The sequence below is a fragment of the Ursus arctos genome, unplaced genomic scaffold (assembly GCF_023065955.2).
Source record: "Ursus arctos isolate Adak ecotype North America unplaced genomic scaffold, UrsArc2.0 scaffold_28, whole genome shotgun sequence".
In the NCBI taxonomy this organism is placed as follows: Eukaryota; Metazoa; Chordata; class Mammalia; order Carnivora; family Ursidae; genus Ursus; species Ursus arctos.
This window is the reverse complement of record NW_026622963.1, coordinates 7,626,195-7,646,010: the sequence shown is the minus strand read 5'-3', so window position 1 is coordinate 7,646,010 and position 19,816 is coordinate 7,626,195. Positions and strand designations below refer to the sequence as shown.

At 33.7% G+C, this 19,816-nt stretch overlaps 1 protein-coding gene across 14 annotated transcripts in view; it reads left to right on the top strand.

Annotated features, from left to right (window-relative positions):
• The window catches only part of MYO9A (myosin IXA), a 285,328-nt gene that overhangs the window by 74,788 nt on the left and 190,724 nt on the right, over positions 1 to 19,816 (top strand). For all 14 annotated transcript variants that reach the window (XM_057303771.1, XM_057303769.1, XM_048221939.2 and 11 more), the window contains 5 exons: positions 940 to 1,037; positions 4,644 to 4,770; positions 11,599 to 11,688; positions 16,152 to 16,268; positions 19,567 to 19,701. In XM_057303771.1, the coding sequence (XP_057159754.1) occupies positions 940 to 1,037; positions 4,644 to 4,770; positions 11,599 to 11,688; positions 16,152 to 16,268; positions 19,567 to 19,701 (567 nt within the window). The remainder of the gene's footprint in view (positions 1 to 939; positions 1,038 to 4,643; positions 4,771 to 11,598; positions 11,689 to 16,151; positions 16,269 to 19,566; positions 19,702 to 19,816) is intronic.

The following is a 19,816-nucleotide window of genomic DNA, read 5'->3' as shown; positions in this document are numbered from 1 at the left end:
TTATTCAATAATTCAGTGATTGTATATTTACTTTAGTAATTACCTGCTCTCTTCTTGGCACTGATTTGATGCTGGAGATCAGCAGTGATTAAAACAGATAACAGTTAATGAATTTATTGAGTACTTGATTCAACATTCCACAGTAAGATAGGCATTAAAAAAGTAAATACATGTGAGGAAGTTTTTGAAAATGTAGCTGTAAGGGACTGTGAGAACATATATTAAAGGGCTTTTAAAAAATTACTTGTCATTTTAAAGATAAAGATTATGTATATGTTTGACTTCTTTGGGAGCTGAAGTGCAAGGGTTACTCTAAAAATAGTATTTTTTTAATTTGGTACTTCACAGCTATCTTTACTAACGTGTGTTTTTTGCAGATTTTTGATTTTCACATATACTTTCTTTTTCTATTTGATAATTATGTTTTTATGATTTCATTAAGAACTATTTTTATTATATCTAATATTGATATAAACATCTTTATATTATAAAAATTATGCTCCATTTCTCAACTAAATTACTGCCTCTTCTAAAATTTATTTTTGTGTCTCAGGACCTAGTTCAGTGCCTTGCATAAGGGTAGGCATTTATTAAATATTTGTTGAATAAAAACATTTGTGGAATTGAGCTCTCTTAAATGCTTTGGATCTTCAGAACTCTTCAGCACCACTCAAAATCAAACTTGGTATCAGAACATTTTATAATATTGTTAGCTCTCCTTGCCTTGGTGATTGTGAAAGGGAGAAAAAAAGGTAACTTACTGGGATTTTGGTAGGTATGTGTTCAGTTTGCATACCTGTAATAAGAATTCTCTAAATATTTCACCAGCTCTAATTTTTATACTCAGGTTTACTTACCTAGAATTACTTTATTTCTGAGTGGCTTACCTTACTTTTCAATAGATAATCTTGATTTCTTCCCCATTTCTTAAATAAGCAGGATTGCTTCTCGGTGGAGGGGGAAGATTTGAGGCATGATTTTGAACGCTTACAACTGGCCATGGAAATGGTAGGATTTCTTCCCAAGACACGAAGACAGTGAGTTTATTTATTTTATTATTATACCCTTGGTAGAGAACAAATCACAATGTGTGTTTCACAAGGTCCTTTTCCTTGGTCCTTTGAGAGAATTTTCTAACAGATATTCCTGATCTAGTGCCTCCTCCTTCCTTATTAAGCATTGTTTTGAAAATTTATTTTTCTAGAAGACATGCTTTGAATTGCTTTTTTATTATAAATTCTTTGAGAATCTCGTGAAAGTTGGAGCTCTTCTTCCTGTAAACTGTGTATCCATAAATATTTGCCTACAGTTGGAGGAGTTCATGGTGCTCCTGAAGCCTGTCCATAGACCTTATTTAGAAACTTGCTTTTTAACACTAGTTTTATAGCTTCTTATTTTCTGTATCATTGGTCTCTAATCTTATTAAGGCATGCATTACCTATCAGCAAAACATAATTTTCCCTGTATTTCCTGTATAAATTTATGTCTGTACTATAGTACTAAACGTATTTTGTTTATTATAAACAAAATAGAAATGTAAAAAGGTTGAGATAAAGATGTAGTAAATTATGTTTAAAATGAAACAAACTATTTAAAATTAAAGACACAAATAACCTTGACTCTCACCAGAAAAAAAAAGTAACAGAACTATTTTTTTGGAAAGGGAATTAGTTATGTCAGATCTGATTATATTGTCAACTTTTAATGTCATACTAAAAGTAGAAGAATAACAGCTCTGGTGTTTTCTTGTTTGCTTGTGATTACTATGAATCTTGAGTTAGCAGATTATTTGCCAAAATCTTTTTTTGAAAGATAAATTAAGGGATGCTTGGGTGACTCAGTTGGTTAAGCAGCTGCCCTCGGCTCAGGTCATGATCCCAGGGTCCTGGGGTTGAGTCCCACATTGGGCTCCTTGCTCATTGGGGAGCCTGCTTCTCCCTGCTTCTGGCTCTCTCTCTCTGACCAATAAATAAAATCTTAAAAAAAAAAGAAAGATAAATTAAAACCAGATGTAAATATGCAAGCCCATTTAATTGATTACATAAACTGCAATTCACTGAAAGTTACTAAGTAAATGAGAGTAACCCTATAGTTTCCTCCATGCTATATTACTTATATTCTCTCTTCGACATACTTCCTTTACTTCACATGACACCTGACTTATTGACATACGTGGATCAAAGTGTCAATCTATATATTAAATGATAGTGAAACATAATTTCATTTTTTTAGATAACATAAGTTGGAAATAAAATATGTACTTCTCATACATCAAGGGGTCTGTGTGTCTTTTATACTTTCTGATATCACTGTATCCCATATTGGAAACCACTGGAAAATATATGTAATATATTTAGTAGCCTGACCTGTAATTTGACCTTTCATTATCTTTTAGATATTATCATCAGATATTCCTTAACACAAGTTTTGCATTTTAGGTAGACTGATAGTATCCTCTAAAACATTATGTTGTATTCTGAATGTCCAGTATTCTCCCCATTCCTTGAAGGACCCATCTTTATCTCTTTTTTACTCATTGAAGTACTTCCAGTTTTTTTTTTAAATAACATACCATATGTACTGCTATTCCCCTCTCCTTTGACCATGATTGTGCTAATAAATGACAACATTCCTTTCGACTGCACTCAGATCTAACCCAGAATTCCTCTTAATACAACCTTGCAGGCATCCTAAAATTTGATATGTGAATGGAAACCTGTTTGCTTTAGAGTACTGTTCATGTCCTCCCTTTTTAATTTTTTAAGCTTATGTATTTATTTAAGTAATTTCTACACCTAACATGGGTCTTGAACTCATGACGCCAAAATCAAGAGTCACACACACTTCCTACTGAGCCAGCCATGCGCCCCATGTCCTACCTTTTTTTTTCATGTCCTACCTTTTTGATGAAATTTTTCTTAACAGCGTATTGTTTCTACTTTTAGTATTTTAAGATACCCTGCCTTGTAGTGTAGGTTTTTTTTTTTTATCTCCTAATAAAAGATTTTAAGCTTTTTGAGAAGAGGGATTTTTTAATTCATATTTTTAAATTTTTTTTATTGAGTTATTACAGTATATTAGATTGTTTATATAACATTTATTGTTGGAGACTATGTATCACATGTTTGTGTGTGAGGAAACATTAATGTATTGATTGTTGAACCCCAGATTCTGAAATGATATAATTAACAACCATATAAACTCCTACTAAAAATAGTTTTTAATAAATGGCCCATGAATTTGTGTTTTTATATCTTTTGGCTTCCATTAGTCTTTATAATGATTCATTTGATACTGAGTTTCCTCTCTAATTTACCCAGAGTACTTTTATGAGTTATTCCTTTATAATTGACTTGTATTTTGTTTGAATCATGTTAATGATTCAAACATTTACAATTTTAAATTATTTGAAAAATTAGATCTATCCATTGATAGATAGATCCATTGATTCAGGCCCTTTGAAAGTGTGGCTGTTTGGTTCCTAAAGCAGTGTCTTTATTTTATTTAGAATACTTTCTAATTTTCAGAAAATACATAGTTAAAATTTTATAAGTAGAACAGGTTCATCATAAGGAAATAATTGGACAAGACACAGAGATGTGTGTGTATATATATATGTATGTATGGGTTTCCAGGAAGGGCTTTTAGATGGAGTGTTTAGCTGTGTTAAATGCCGTTGAGAGGTCAGGTAAGGTAGGATATAATATATTTTCGTTAGTTACGTGGTGGTCCTTGGCAACGTCTCTCAGATATTTTAATGGGATCAGATGTCAGGATATGATAGAAATAGGGAATGACAAAGTGAAGAAAAGGAGTATAAGTTAATAGTTTAATAAGCTTGTTTGTGAAGTTAAGAAGAAATGTGGGATCTAGGATGGGTTGTTTAAAGTAAGAGAAAAGTGAAGTTGATATTATTTTGATAGAAGTTCTTGTAGATTCAGGTAAGAGATAGGAAATAGGTATAATAAGGTTCCTGAGTAAACTGAAGTTCACAGGATATAGAGCACAAGTAGAGGTTTAGTTTGATTGGAGGAAGATCATCTGTTCCTCTAAGACAGAAGGGAAGAATGGAATGGAGGGTCCAGTTGTAGATGTTTTACAGATGGGGCCTGATATTCGGTAATACACCCCAATGGCCTCATACTGTTTATTTTAAAAGCATTTATCAAGGGCACCATAGTATGATGTAGGAAAACCATTTCTTAAATATATATATCATAAAAAATCACCTAGGCTACTTGGTTAAGAAAATACAGATTCCAAGGCCTTGGCTTTAAAGATTCTGATTCAGTAGTTCGGAAATAGACAATGTAGAGAAAGGGCATTCAAGGCAGGATGAAAAGCATTTAGAAAGGTATGGACTTTGAAACACTATACAGATTCAGACAATAGCAAATCCTCTTCAGACAACTATGTCCAGTGGCACAGTACTGAAAGTAAGGTTATGTAAAGCACTTTGCACAGTCCCTGACATAGTATACATAAATTTTAGTTATTATAGTTATTATTACTGTATTTTTTATTTTTATGAAGACTAAATACATCATTTTGTACTGGTTAATTTGCTTGATTAGAATTTTGCAATGAGGTAAGTTTGGAGATTGCTCATAAGCAAGCTATAATTTATGGTTTTATTTTCACAGGATTTTCTCTCTTCTCTCAGCAATACTACATTTGGGTAATATCTGTTATAAAAAGAAGACATATCGGGATGACTCCATAGATATCTGTAATCCTGAAGTTCTGCCTATTGTCTCAGAATTATTAGAAGTGAGTGATTGTATTTCAGTTGTCATTTCTCAAATACTGGGTAACTTCTCACTTTTAATTTTGTGTAATTATTTGGTTAGGTGTAAATGGATTAATGCTTTTTATTAATAGTGTTTCTCCAAAAGATGGAATTTTTGCTGTTGATTTTGCCAGAACCTTTGGAAGGCTTGGGTTTTCTTGCCTGCCTCCCTTTGGCCTGGATATCCATAATCCTTCAATTTGCTGGGTAAAATGAGTATTTTACTCTAGACTGTGTCATATTCGAAGCCATTAGTAATTTGAGATTTCTTCTCATACTAAGAATTTGATTAGATTATTTATCTGAAGATGGGGTATCTGGATGAGTGGAGAGAAAAGGGTACTAACTTTTTTTCTTCATGTCTAAATAAGTGCCAGAGGTCTTCATCTCCTACCATGCTTCTTCCTATAATCAAGGTCTGTATTACCTCATTCTTTCTTTCTAGAGTGATGATTTCTCATGTTTTCCCAGCTTCTCATCTTGCCGGTTTCATCTACAAAGGGGCATCATTTTTACTAGTCCTTCTCCTCTGACAGAGCAAGGAAATATATATGTGTTTACTAACCTGTGTGTATTCACATACTACAAGTGTTTTATTTATGTATTTATTTGATTGATTTTTATTATTATTAATGGATAATGTATTATTTGTTTCAGGGAAACAGGTCTGTGATTCATCAGTCTTACACAATACACAGTGCTCACTGTAACACATACTTTCCCAGTGTCCATTACCCAGCCACCGCATCCCTCCCACCCCCCTCTCCACTCCAGCAACCCTCAGTTTGTTCCTGAGATGAAGAGTCTCTGATGGTTACAAATATTTTTATATATCCATCTATAGCTATATAAAGATACACATGAGGTCCTGCTGATGTTTCTAACTAATACATTATCACGTGTATCATTCTAGCCTTCTCTCCTTATCTATAAACTCCCATTTTAACAGTGAGGAAGCTGTCTTCTACCTTCTGCTGTTCATTTACTTAATTATTCAATTTTAGTATTCAGTCAATCCTTGAACAATGCAGGGGCTAGGGTTACCAATCCCCCTGGGCAGTCAAAAATCTGTGTATAATGTTTGACTCCCCCAAAACGTAATAGCCTACTGTTGACCAGCAGCCTTACCGATAACATAAACAATTGATTAAAACATATTTTGTATGTTAGATACATTATATACTGTATCCTTACAATAAATTAAGCTAGGAAAAGATAATGTTAAGAAAAGCATAAGGAAGAGAAAATACAGTTACAGTACTGTATTGAAAAAACCCCTCAGGTAAGTGGACCTGTGTAGTTAAAACCCGTGTTGTTCAAGGATTAACTGTATATGTATGGGAATGTACATGTATTTATGTATGTGTGCACTGCTATGGGAAATGACTTTATCAACTAGGGTATAGAGAGAGTATAGTGTTCCTTTTGCCTTTAGTTTTTCAGACCCGATTAATTTCCAAAATTACTTGGGTTAGCAACTTTTCCTTCCACTCCCTTCATTGAGGTTGTTTCATATATTTGTCAAGCAGTTAGATTCTCTTGTTATGGTCTGAATTCCTTCCTAGAATCCTTCAATGTCTGAAATAATTTTCTAAAAGATTTGTTCTTTGTGCTGTATGGGTTATGACAAACGCATAATGTCATGTTCCTCCACTACAGTACTGTATAGAACAGTTTCACTCCTAAAAAACCCCTGTGCTTCACCTATTCAATCCCTGTCCTCAAACCGTTGGCAACCACTGATCTTTTACTACCTCTGTAGATTTGCTTTTTTCAGAATGTAGCATAATTGTAATTATATAGTATACAGCCTTTTTTCTATCTTTTTTTTTCTTTTTAAAGATTTTATTTATTTATTCGACAGAGATAGAGACAGCCAGCGAGAGAGGGAACACAAGCAGGGGGAGTGGGAGAGGAAGAAGCAGGCTCCTAGCGGAGGAGCCTGATGTGGGGCTCGATCCCATAACGCCGGGATCACGCCCTGAGCCGAAGGCAGACGCTTAACCGCTGTGCCACCCAGGCGCCCCTCTTTTTTTTTCTTTTTTTAAGATTTTATTTATTTGACAGAGAGAGTGAGACAGCCAGCGGGAGAGGGAACACAAGCAGGAGGAGTGGGAGAGGAAGAGGCAGGCTTCCCGTTCCGCTGCGGGGGTTTGGTGCGGGGCTCGATCCCAGGACCCTGGGATCATGACCTGAGCTGGAGGCAGACTCTTAATGACTGAGCCACCCAGGCGCCCCAGTATATAGCCTTTTCTCTGACTGACTTTTTCACTTATTGATATGCATTTAAGATTCATTCATGTCTTTTTGTGCCTTGATAGCTCATTTCTCTTTATTGCTGTACAATATGTACATTGTATGGATGTACCATAGTTCGTTTATTCATTCACCTATTGAAAGACATCTTGGTTGTTTCCATTTTTTTGCAGTTATGAGTAGTCTGTCTTTTTTCTGTTAAAATATTACTCATCTTTCAAATCTTGGTTCATTGCCTCTTTAATAGGGTTTAACCTTATTAAACGGTCTAAACTGACTCCATCAGGGTAGAACATTTGTGTCTACTTAGCATAATTTAATATTGATTTTGTAGCAGAAAGTTAATTGTTTACTAGTTTGTGTCCATTATAAGGCGGCAGTGCTCTTTGAGAGCAATGGATGCCTCTTATTTATCAAACTTTATGGTGCTTATTATTTTGCACATGCTTGGGTGTTGCTTATTAACTTGAATGAAATGAGTTAGTCTGGTAGACGGGGCAGAAGGGGATACATTGAATTGAAACTAGACTCACTCATTGGAAAGAAGTTCTACCAGGATGTGGATGGAATGTGGTATCTGAAGGTGGTAATTTTGAAGGTCATGAGGGTCAGAGAACAGATGGTATTTCAGTCAGGCATTTTAGGTGATATTTTAGTCAACAGAAAGACTTGGTATTGTGGTAATAATAGTGCATTGTAGCTAGTGGTTTTACTTATAAGTTCAGGCATTCAGCAAGTTCCAAAGCTTCTGGTCCTAGTGCAGTATTCTTTCTTTAGTTAGAGACTAGTAAGAGCAATTCAGGTAATTCTAAAAGGAACCAAGTATTGGTAAAAAAGGAGAAATCCTGTTCTCAGAATCGGGCTTACCAGTGTCAGAGTTAGACTTAACTGCAATTGTGATTTGATACCAAATCTCACTTTTGAACCCAAGCTTCTTAACTTCGTTCTTTTTTTAAAAGCATTTTATTTATTTGAGGGAGAGAGACAGAACATGTGAGTGTGGAGTGGGGCAGAGGGAGAGAGAGAGAGAATCCCAAGCAGATTCCCTGCTGAGCAAGGAGCCCATTGTGGGGGTTGATCCCACAACCCTGAGATCATGACCTGAGCTGAAATCAAGAGTCGGATGCTTAACCGACTGAGCCAGCCAGGCACCCCTTAACTTCTGGACCAGTTCTAGGAATGGAAGTTTGGTAATAAATAGGAAGAAGTTATCTTCAAAGTTGAGGAGCTAGACAAGTACTGACAGGATCTATCTAATAGTATCCTGCTTGTATTTAGTTCTTAGAAATTATTTTTTAAAATGATTTCCTAAACTGAGGGTTGCTGGAGGGGACGGAGATGGGGGGATGGGGTAACTGGGTGATGGACATTAATGAGGGCGTGTGATGTAATGAGCACTGGGTGTTATATAGGACTGAAGAATCACTGAAGTCTACCTCTGAAACTAATAATACTTTATATGATAATTAATTGAATTTAAATAAAAAATAAAAAAATAAATGATTTCCTGTAATTGTTTAAAATTGGTAATAATAATTGCAACCTTAAGGCTTTTGTTGAGATACAATTCAAAGATAGGAGCAATAACTGGTTTAATTAAAATGTAAACTCTTTAGCTAAGATTTAATTTAATTCCTCTCCTGCTCAAAATGATTCAGCTCAATGATAAATATATAGTTTTTAAGAACAACTGTTTCTGAAATTATTTTTTCAATTATTTTTATAGTTTTGTAGTTACCTCAGGCAGCAGCAAATATTTTGAGGATTCTTTTTACTGAATTCTATTTGAGATGTATACTTGTGAAATTATTGAAAGATGAACAAGGTCTGGTAGATTAGTTGTGGGTAATTGTGGAACATATTTTTGTTGCATATTTTGGGGCATATTAGAATCATTGTCATTATCAAAAACTGTTCAGTTTTTAACAGATTTATGTATTTTGAATATATTTTAACATCTGTTGAAACAATATAAAGAATGGGGTTTTAACACATACCAGTTTCCCAATTAAGTGAATATGAGAAACATTGTAGACTTAGATATTGAACTCATTCCTAGTTATTTTGTGTTAATAAAGTTTATTTTTTTAATTTTAAAAGTCATATATGTACAACTAAGGACATTTGGGAAATTATAGAGGTAGTTGATTAAAATATCATGAATTCAGTAATATTTTCTTCAGGATTTTATCAAAGATAAGCAAGATTAGTGTATTTTGTATGTAGATGTGTGTACGATCATTATTAGGTTTTAGTGCCAGCATTAAGCCAACTCCTTAAAATGAGTTGGGTAGTTTTTTATCTTTTCAAAATTTTTCCTGCATTTAAGAGAAGAATCATTAGCAAAGAATAATATGTTCCTTAACGATTTGAGAGATAATCTTATGATCAACTGTGTTTGATGTCTTTACAGTTTGTTTTGTATTAACTAAGTTTTTAGGATTTTCAAATCTGCCTTGAGTTCATTTTGGTGATTTGTGTTTTTCTAGGAAATCATGTGTTGATTAAATGTTTAAAATTTATTATTTGGCATTCTTCGTAAATATCCTGTTAATGTTTAAAACCTTTTTCTCTATGGTGTTAGCTTTCTGTTTGTATTTCTTAATTTTTTTGATTTGGTGAGTTGTCCTTCATTTCTTCTTTTCAAATAATTGAACTTTAGATTTATCAGTTCTACCATTTTAATTAATATGTATTGATTTCTGTTTTAACATATTTTCTTCATTTTTCTCTGTTAAATTATGAATTGTTCTCAATATACAATATATAGAAAACAATATAATAAACACCTATTAACAACCCCACTCATGTAATAAAATATTGCATATAATTGTAGCTCACTTTGTACTCTGCTATCCCAGATACAAACACTACTGTGAGTTTGGTATTTATCATTCTCATTCTTGTTTTTATATTTTCAGAATAGATGGATGTTTATATAAGAATATATAGTTTTCTATATATTTTTATACTTTATGTTTTACTGTATCATTCTAAAACTTGATCATTTTATTTAAATATTCACTTTTAGTAATAATTACTTAACTCACAATATAACAGTGGTTTTTATCACATAAGTTTTTTCTTAGTTTTATTAGTTTTGTCATATTTGTGTAATCTGGTATTGTTTAATTTTTGTTTTTCAAAATATTTTAAATAGATGTGAAAGCTAGAGGTCTTACATTTAAACTTTGGCTATTTATTTTTAGTTTTACTGTAGTTTGTAAAGGTAATGTTCCTCAATTTTTTTCCAATTTGTTTTGAATTTGAAGATTGAGCAGTGAGTACTCCAAAAGAAGGTAGATTTCCTTTATGGTATCATCATGTTTTAAAAGATGATTGATCTGTTATGAATTGCTGGTGACAGGGTGATGCTTCACTTTGTTGTTTCGTAACTCAGTTTGTCCTTATAATTGAATCTTTTTTGCTTGGTATACTTTATATCATATTATCTACTTAAAATTTTTGAGTGTTATATCTTTATTTGGATGCTTTTATAATATGCCCTTGTTTTACCATTTTATGCCCCTCAGCGTGGCAATAGTTAGTAGTCTGATAATAGCAAGTATAGTCAAGGTTTGAAGAAATAGGAATGTTCGGGGCTGATGAGAGAGCAAATTGGTGAGAACTATGTAGAGTAGTTTGGCAATATCCTTTAAAGATTAAAATGTGTATGCTATAACCTAGTAATTCCGCTTTTAGGTTTGTACTTCAGAGAAATTCTTAAACTCATATGCAAAAATATTAAGTTTACTTCCTAATAGTGCAAAATGTTAAATAGTGTAAGTGCCTACACATAGGAGAATGGATTACACAGTGTAGTAATTTATATACTGGGGAGGTATATAGTAGTTAAAATGAATAAGCTTGATCTAAATTATCAACGTAGTTAAATCTCAAAAACGTATGGACAATATGATTCCATACAGATAAGAGTTAAATACACTTGGCAGTATAATGTAGTGTTTACAAATACATCTAATATATATATATTACATATGTGTAAAAACCTGAACTGAGATAACATGTCAAATTCATGATAGTATTTACCTCTAGAGAGAATGCGAACAAAGGAAGCATCAACTTTATTTTAAAATTAATGTGTAAATAAATATAAAACATCTGAAGCATAAATAAGTACTCATTGTAATGTTCCTGGAATTCAAGAAGTATTGTCACTTTTTAATTCTTGTCTGCAAGTTGTGGGATTATGGTTGATCATCTTAAAATATTTTTTGCACTATTCTATATTTTCCATATTTTGCACAAAGAAACACGTTTCTCCATTATGATCGGAAAGAAAACTTTATCTAGAAAGACCCATCTGTCTTACTTACCCTCTCTTTTTTTGGGGGGTGGTGGGAAGTAGGGTGAGTAGAATGTTTAGCTTTCACCTTGGCCAGTATTTAAATGGCTGAATGTATTGTCTTCGTTTTTTCTATTGTATATTTGCTAATCTCATTAAACATTTTTTTCTTTATTTGACTTTTCAATAAATAATTCAGCTTCTTGTCATAAATCTTATACACTGAATTTACTTTTCTGTTGTATAGGTTAAAGAAGAGATGCTATTTGAAGCATTAGTTACAAGGAAGACTGTGACAGTGGGAGAAAAGCTTATTTTGCCATATAAGCTGGCAGAGGTATGAATAGATTTTCTTGAGATCAAACTACTCTGAACAGTTTTAGAAGTTTGAGTTTGTGTTCTTTCTTTTAACAGAATGAAAATAACAACAAAGAGTGTTGATTGAAATATTTTCTGGGCCCTTGAAAATCAGCTGTGAACTTTCCATCGGCTTGAAAATATAAAGTTAAATGTGATTTTAAGCAATAGGCATATGTTTCTTTCTGAGATCTTAATCTGTTAACCATTCTTAAGTTTTATATTATTAATATGAGGTGAACAGGTAGTAGATGGATTTACAAATGAGTAGTGTTTGAATCAGTTGATTATTTTTTCTTCAGGCAGTTTCTTACCTTCCAGAACGTCATACTCTTCTGGTTAGCTTTTTCATTTTTGGCCACTCATTTGTAATTCTTTTTGTTTGCTCTTTCTTTTCCACCTGACCTCTAAAAATGTAGTTCTCTACTACACTGTCTTTGTCCTTTCTTCTCTATATTCCTTATCTAGATTATCTCACACAGTCCCATTGCTTTAAGTATCATCTGTATACTGAGGCTTCCAGATGAGATTTATTGCTGTCATTGCCATTATTATTATTATAATACACTTCTCGGGTGTATATGATTGGGAAAACTATTGAAAAGCCTACTGTTCTGTAGTGTAATTTAATGACAGTGATGAGAAATCAAACTATGACAGTTATAAAAATAGGACAGGAATTTCAGATTAGAAGACACAGAGGAGGGAAATAGTGATAGAACTGTAGAGAATGCTTTTTTGGCTGACAGTGATCCATTTATCCTATTTTTTTGGGTTCTTCCTAACTGCCATCAAGTCTGCATTTCTTCATTATGTCATGTGTCTTATGTCATAATCTCCAAATTTGAGAGCTCCTTTCTAAACAACAGAAAAACCAAACCTTTTTAAAAGTTTTGCCCTTCTTTTATTTAAAGTCTCAGTACTTTTATATTTTCCTTTATAACTTTTTTCAATATAGAATACTTCCTGGGGCGTCTGGGTGGCTTAGTTGATTAAGTGTCCAACTCTTGGTTTTGGCTCAGGTCACTATCTCAGAGTTGTGAGATCAAGCCCTGTGTCAGGCTCTGCACAGGGCAGCGTGGAGCCTTTTCCCTTTGCCCCTCCCCTCTCCCACTCTCTTAAAAAAAAAAATTCCTTATGTTTGTTTATATTTTTAAGTTTAAATTCAACTTTCTGAGATGATTTTTTGTAGATCCTGATTTATATTATTATTATTTTATAAATAGTATTTTTAAAAAGATTTTATTTAGTTGTTAGAGAGAACACAAGCAGGGGAAGTGGCAGAGGGAGAGGGAGAAGCAGGCTCCCCGCGGAGCAAGGAGCTGGATGTGGACTGGATCCTGTGACCCTGGGATCGTGACCTGAGCTGAAGGCAGACGTTTAACTGACCGAACCACCCAGGCATCCCTGATCCTGATTTATTTTTGTTTACATCTGTTTGGTGTATTTATTTATTTGTGTAGTAAATATTTGAAAATCTTCTTTGTGTCCAGAACTGTACTAGGCATTTGGGGTAAAATAAGGAGCAGTTCTCAAGGATTTTAATATTTTACCTGAAGAGCAATGGAAGAGTCTTAAAATGTTAAGGTGTCTTAGATTTTTTTTTTTAAAGGATCACTCTTGCATCAGTGTAAAGAACCAATTAGAAGAGAGTGTATTGCTTTTTGATAATTGTGAAACAAATATAGTGACTTAATATTTTCCGACAGTTTCTATGGATCAGCAATCTGGGCACAGGTTTGTTGGGTCCTCTGCTCAGGGTTTCACCAGGCTGAAGTCAAGATGTTTGAAAAGGCTGTGATCTCTTCTGAGACTCAGCATCCTCTTCCTGGTTCACAGGTTGTTGACAGGATTCAGTTCCTTGCAGTTATAGGATTAAGAGCCCTAATTTCTTGTTGGCTGCCAGGGGCCATGCTCAGCGGAATCTGCTTGTGGTCCTGTATACAACGTGGCAGTTTGCTTCTTCAAAGGCCAGCAGGGGACTCTGTGATGGAAAGGCTCAGTCTCTTTTAAGAGATTTCTCTGATTAACTCAGCTCTACCCAGGATAATCTTCCTTTGATTAATTTAAAAAATCAGCTGATTTTGGGCCATAATATAAGGTAGTTACTGGAGTGAAATTCATCATATTTACAGTCCTGTCCACACTTAACAGGAGGGGCTTATACAGAACATGTATACAAGGGAATGGGAATCTTGGTGACCATCTTAGCGTTCTAACAGAGGGCAAGAGTGAATGTGGAAAGATGAGTTTGGAGGCTGTAGTAGGACTCCTGAAGAGAGAGAGTTTGGTTGCTTTGTCTAAAATAGTGACATATTGATAGGAAGAAATAGGTATAGTTAAAAAGAAAGAAATTTAGATGGTAAAATCAACAGGATCTGGCAATGATTTGCTTACTGGGAAGCAAGGAGAAAAAAGGAAATATTAAGGATAAATCCTAATTTTCTGGCTCACACAACTAAGAGTATTGGTACCATTCATTGAGATAGGAAACAATGAGATCTTGTTTAGGTGGGAAAATGTTAATTGGTATTTGGATTTATTGAGATTAAGCTGTGATAGGACCACATTTCAGAGAAGTATAAATTTTCAAAAGTATAATTTTGGGAGTTACGGAGTAAAAAAGTATTATATTGGTATATTTTGCTATATCTGGATTCTGTCCTCCTGGTACTTTATAAAAATAGTGCTCAATGTAAACCATAAGTACGTGGATTATAGTTTTTAATTTAATATGAAGATCTGTCTTCTCAATAAAAAATTCAACCCATTTGTATTTTTTATGCTACTATATTTTCTTTTTCTGTGTGTGTAGGGTTTTTTTTTTTTTTTTTTTTTTGGTCTTATGTTTGTGTATTTAGTTTTAAAATCTTACTTTTGCTGAACTAGATCAGATTGTATTCATTCTTCCCTCTGGAGAAAAATAGAATGATTGTTCTCACTATATGTTATATTATTGATTCTTTTTGAATTTTAAAGATACTTTGTTGATAACTTGCCTAAGTACAGAATTCTACGGTCACATTCCTTTTTCTCTCAGAGCTTGTGAACACTTTCCAATTATTTTTAAGTTTCTGGTGTTGAAGATAGAGAATTTGATAGCATCTTCTCTTTCCTGTGCAGGTAATGGTTTAGATAGTTATTTTTTGGTCTAGGAACTTGAAGCTTTCGTTTTTTTGTTCACTGAAATTCAGAAATTCATCATTCATGTGGTAAATTGTAGTATCTACGTTTTGCAGATGTATAAGCTGTAGCTTAATAGTTTAAGTATCTTGGGTCAAGGTTACATACCTAGAATAAGTAGAGGAACTGGGATTGGAAGACAGCCTAGCTTTTAATCATTATTCTCTATTTCATCTAAACTGTAGGACAGATTTACAAATATGTACCTGTATATAAAGCTTCAAAATAAGTCCCTAGATAATAAATATGTAAGTAATTAGGACTTATATTCTTTAAGTGCTAGGACTCAATTCTCTAAAATATGTGCCCCTCCTTTTTTAGGTTTTGGTTCCTTCTTTTCTTTTCTTTTCTTTTCTTTTCTTTTCTTTTCTTTTCTTTTCTTTTCTTTCTTGATTTTATTTATTTATTTAACAGAGAGAGACAGCCAGCGAGAGAGGGAACACAACAGGGGGAGTGGGAGAGGAAGAAACAGGCTCCCAGCAAAGGAGCCTGATGTGGGGCTCGATCCCATAACGCCGGGATCACGCCCTGAGCCAAAGGCAGACACTTAACAACTGAGCCACCCAGGCACCCCTAGGTTGTAGTACTTTCTAAATGTTGATTTTTTTTTTAACTGATAGATTTTATTTTTTAGAACAATTTCAGATTTACAGAAATTTTGAGCTGATAGTACAGAGTTTCCATAAACTGGGAAAAGCTTGAAGTGAGGGGAAAAAATAAATTTTATTACTCCATAATGAAAGAATTATTACTCTTATCTGGGAATGGAGAAATCCTTGAGGTTACGATGGATGACAAGTTGAAGACAACCAGGAATGTAATTGTGGTGGTATTATGATTATTTTTTAGGACTCTAACTAGGATTCAGAGATAACTGATGCTTGTTTGCCAACAGATTTATTCTTCTGCCTGGTATAGCCTTCCCCACTTTTGCTGGCAAGTTTGATTTGTTTGTAAACCTCCTATTATACCTTCTTTACTAGGTAAAATGTATACCCCAATTTTCAGTCAAACGGTTTTGAACTGAGTGACCTACATTTTGTTTCTCTCCTTTTAATCTAGATTACAGTTGAGACTAGATTAATGGGTATGGGTATATGGAAAACTTCAGTTAAAGGCTATTTAAATTGAGAGAAAATTAAATTTCTAATCCAGGATATTAAGCTTTCTTTATTAGTTGAGAGCAAAATACACTTTGTCATAGTATCTTAGATTGTTGCCATTTTCATTTGGTCTCCAACCCTTTTCTTTTTTTTTCAGGCTGTGACAGTGAGGAACTCCATGGCTAAGTCTTTATATAGTGCCCTGTTTGACTGGATAGTTTTTCGGATTAATCATGCACTTCTGAATAGTAAAGATTTGGAGCAAAATACAAAGGTAGACATACATTGGATTATTATATATTTGTCCTGGAAAACTGTTTCAATAAAATAATTAATAAATGAAATTTAAAAACACAGAATTATGTAGAGTAATAAATAAGAATCACCTTTTATCTGTATTCCCTACTGTTTCCCTCCTTATGTATGTTTTTATTACCTTATTCAGGGAAACTGTTGTTCTATATGTCTTTCCAGACCTTTTTCTTATGTACATTTCTGTGGATGTACATATACAGAGTTGCTTTTAACTTAAAAATAGAATTATGTTATCTTTATTGTTTCTAACTTGTATTTTTTTTTTACCTGATATGTCTTGAAATAGGTCTGGACCTCATTATTTTTAATAACTTTGTAATATTATATATTACGCCTATATACCATAAATTTCCCCATAAAAATATATTACATTTGTTTTGTTGTTATAAATGATGATGTAACAAATATTCTTTGTGTACATTTCTTTAGGATAAAATCCTTAAAATGAATTGCTGGATCTAAGAATATACGCATTTTAGAATTTTGTTAGCTACTGCTAAATTGCTTTTAAAAAAAGATTGTACTTCCATTGGTAGTGTATGGAAATGCCTATGTCCCTACACCTTTACTCACATTGGACATTATCAGTCTTTTCATCTACTACTCTGGGAGGACGATGCCATTTTATTGTCCGTTTTTTCAATGATAGAATGAAAGTTGAGTATCTTCTCATGTTTTTTCATCATTTCATTATGTATTCTTTTATTTTTATGTTGTTCGTTTTGTCTTTTTGTTACTTCTTTCTTGGAGTCACTGTGGATATTGCAGAGATTCATAGTTTGATATATATTGCATATATTTTCTCTTAACTTTTAAAATTTGTTCATGTTGTGTTTTAGGGCCTGTATTTTTAAAATTTTTGTGCAGTTAATTCTGCTATTCTTTTCCTTTATTTTCCTGGGTTTTATTTATTTATTTTTCTTATGTAAGAAGGCCTCTTTCAGCCCAAGATTATAAAAATACTCATACTTTTTGAATTTAATTTTTTATATTCAGGGTTTTTTTCCCCCCACTGGGATTCATTTATTTATTTATTAATTTAAGATTTTTATTTTTAAGTAATCTCTACACTCAATGTGGGGCTCGAATTCACAACCCTGAGATCAAGAGTCACGTGCTCCACTAATTGAGCCAGTCAGGTGCCTCCGGAATTTATTTTTTAATATGGCAGATTTTAGATATTTAAATCATTTGAAATCTATTTTTATTTCTCAGCAACTTTTTATGGAATAGTCTGCATCTTTAGGGTGATTAAAATATGTTATCTTTATTACTTAATCCTCCTGTCTTAAATACAAAATGGTTCTAACATTAATTTTTCATGGTTTGAGTAAACCTACAGAAAATTGTAATAGGAATCTTATTTACTAAATTGACTTATTTTTGGAGGTCATTACTTTCACTGTTTTTCATTAAGGGCTTAGAATTAGCAGACTCAATCAAAGAAAATACTGTTTTTATTTTTAAAGATTTATTTGAGAGAGAGAAAGTGCGAGTGTAAGCAGGGGAAGGGACAGAGGGAGAGAGAGAATCTCAAGCACACTCCCTGCTGAGTGCAGAGCCCCCACGTGGGGCTCGGTTCTGTTACCCATGAGATATGACCTGAGCTGAAATCAGGAGTCTGAGGCTTAATTGACTGAGCCACTCAGGTGTCCCAAAGAAAATACTCTTAATGGAGACTTTAAAAAAAAACCTCTCACTATTGGGGCACCTGGGCTCAGTTGGGCGGCCACCTCTTGGTTTCAGCTTGGGTCATGGTCTTGGGGTCCTGGGATTGATCCCTGGGTCAGGTTCCACGGTCAGCAGTCCCTCTGCTTAAGGATTCTCTCTCCTCCTCTCCTTCTGCCCCTCTCCCTGCTCGTGCTCTCCCTCTCTCTCTCTCAAATTAAAAAATAAATCTTTAAAAATAATCTCTTAGTATTTATCACATTAGTTTGCTCAGTGTCTCTCTTAGTACTAGTGGAGAAAAATTGTTTTCATTTAACCAAAATTGTCATGTAACTGTATTTTAAGAATGAGGTAAGGTGGTGAGAAGAATGCTGGTTTGGGAATATTAGAGCTGAATCCTTATTATCCATAGTAAGAAGTTAGAATATAGTTTGTAGAAGCAAAATATCAAGACATAGAGGAATAAGCATTTGTATACAATACTGTACTATTTATACCAAATAGATAAAAGATTTGAGTGTTGACTTTAGGGAGCAGAAATTGACAATGAAAAAGGGATTGTTGTTTTTTGTTATAATTTTTTAGAACTCTAACATTGTAAACCTCGTACAGTTTTTTTTTTTTTTTAAAGATTTTATTTATTTATTTGACAGAGACAGCCAGTGAGAGAGGGAACACAAGCAGGGGGAGTGGGAGAGGAAGAAGCAGGCTCCCAGCAGAAGAGCCTGATGTGGAGCTCGATCCCAGAACGCTGGGATCATGCCCTGAGCCGAAGGCAGACGCTTAAGGACTGCGCCACCCAGGCGCCCTGTACAGTTTTTTTTTTTAATACAAATTAAAAAAAAATTGGGGGCACCTGGGTGGCTCAGTCAATTGAGCATCCAGCTCTTGGTTTTAGCTCAGGTCATGATTTCATGGGTTGTGGGATTGAGCCCTGTGTCAGGCTCCACACTCAGCAGGGAGTCTGCTTGAGGATTCTCCCCTCCGCCCCTCCCCCCACTCTCTTTCTCTAAAATAAATAAATAAGTCTTTAAAAAGATTGTTTTAAAAATTGAAGAAGCCACATATTCTGATATCCAGTTTCATCCTTAGCTTGCACAAGGCTGATTAAACATACTAGTTAGCTTGCTTTGTAAAGCAGAATTCTGTTGGGCTATAGAAGTGAAAAATAGGAAAACTTGAATGGTGTTCTTTGCATAACCTGGGAAAGCCAGGAAAAAACCTAGCTTTAAGTTATTTTTTACTTCCCCATAGGTGATTCTTTCTATTTCCTTGTCTCTTGGAATTTAGGGATTTCTGAGATTGAGATAACAGGTGACTAACCCTGCTTCGAACATTTCTGTAAACAGTGTATTACATGTGTTAAAATTTTGGTTGTATTTTATAATTGGGATGAAAAGAAAAAGAGGAGAATAAAGAAAACTAACATAGTTTTTATTTTGTGGAATATTTTGGCTAGCTCCCCAAAATTTCCTCTCCACTGCTGTAGAAGAACTTTGAGCATTTTGTTACCTGTATTGTGGGTATTATTCATGAAATAAATTTGACCATCATTTTTTAACCATGATAATTTTTTTCCTGTTTCACAGACTTTGTCCATTGGTGTTCTTGATATTTTTGGGTTTGAAGATTATGAAAATAACAGCTTTGAACAGTTCTGTATCAATTTTGCTAATGAACGTTTACAACACTACTTCAATCAGCATATTTTTAAATTGGAGCAAGTGAGTACTTAAATGCATATATGCTTTCTACCCTCCTGTTGTCTCACCTACTTATCTTCACACACATATACACATATATAAATTTTTGAGTCACAGTTACAAGCATTTTAAATCT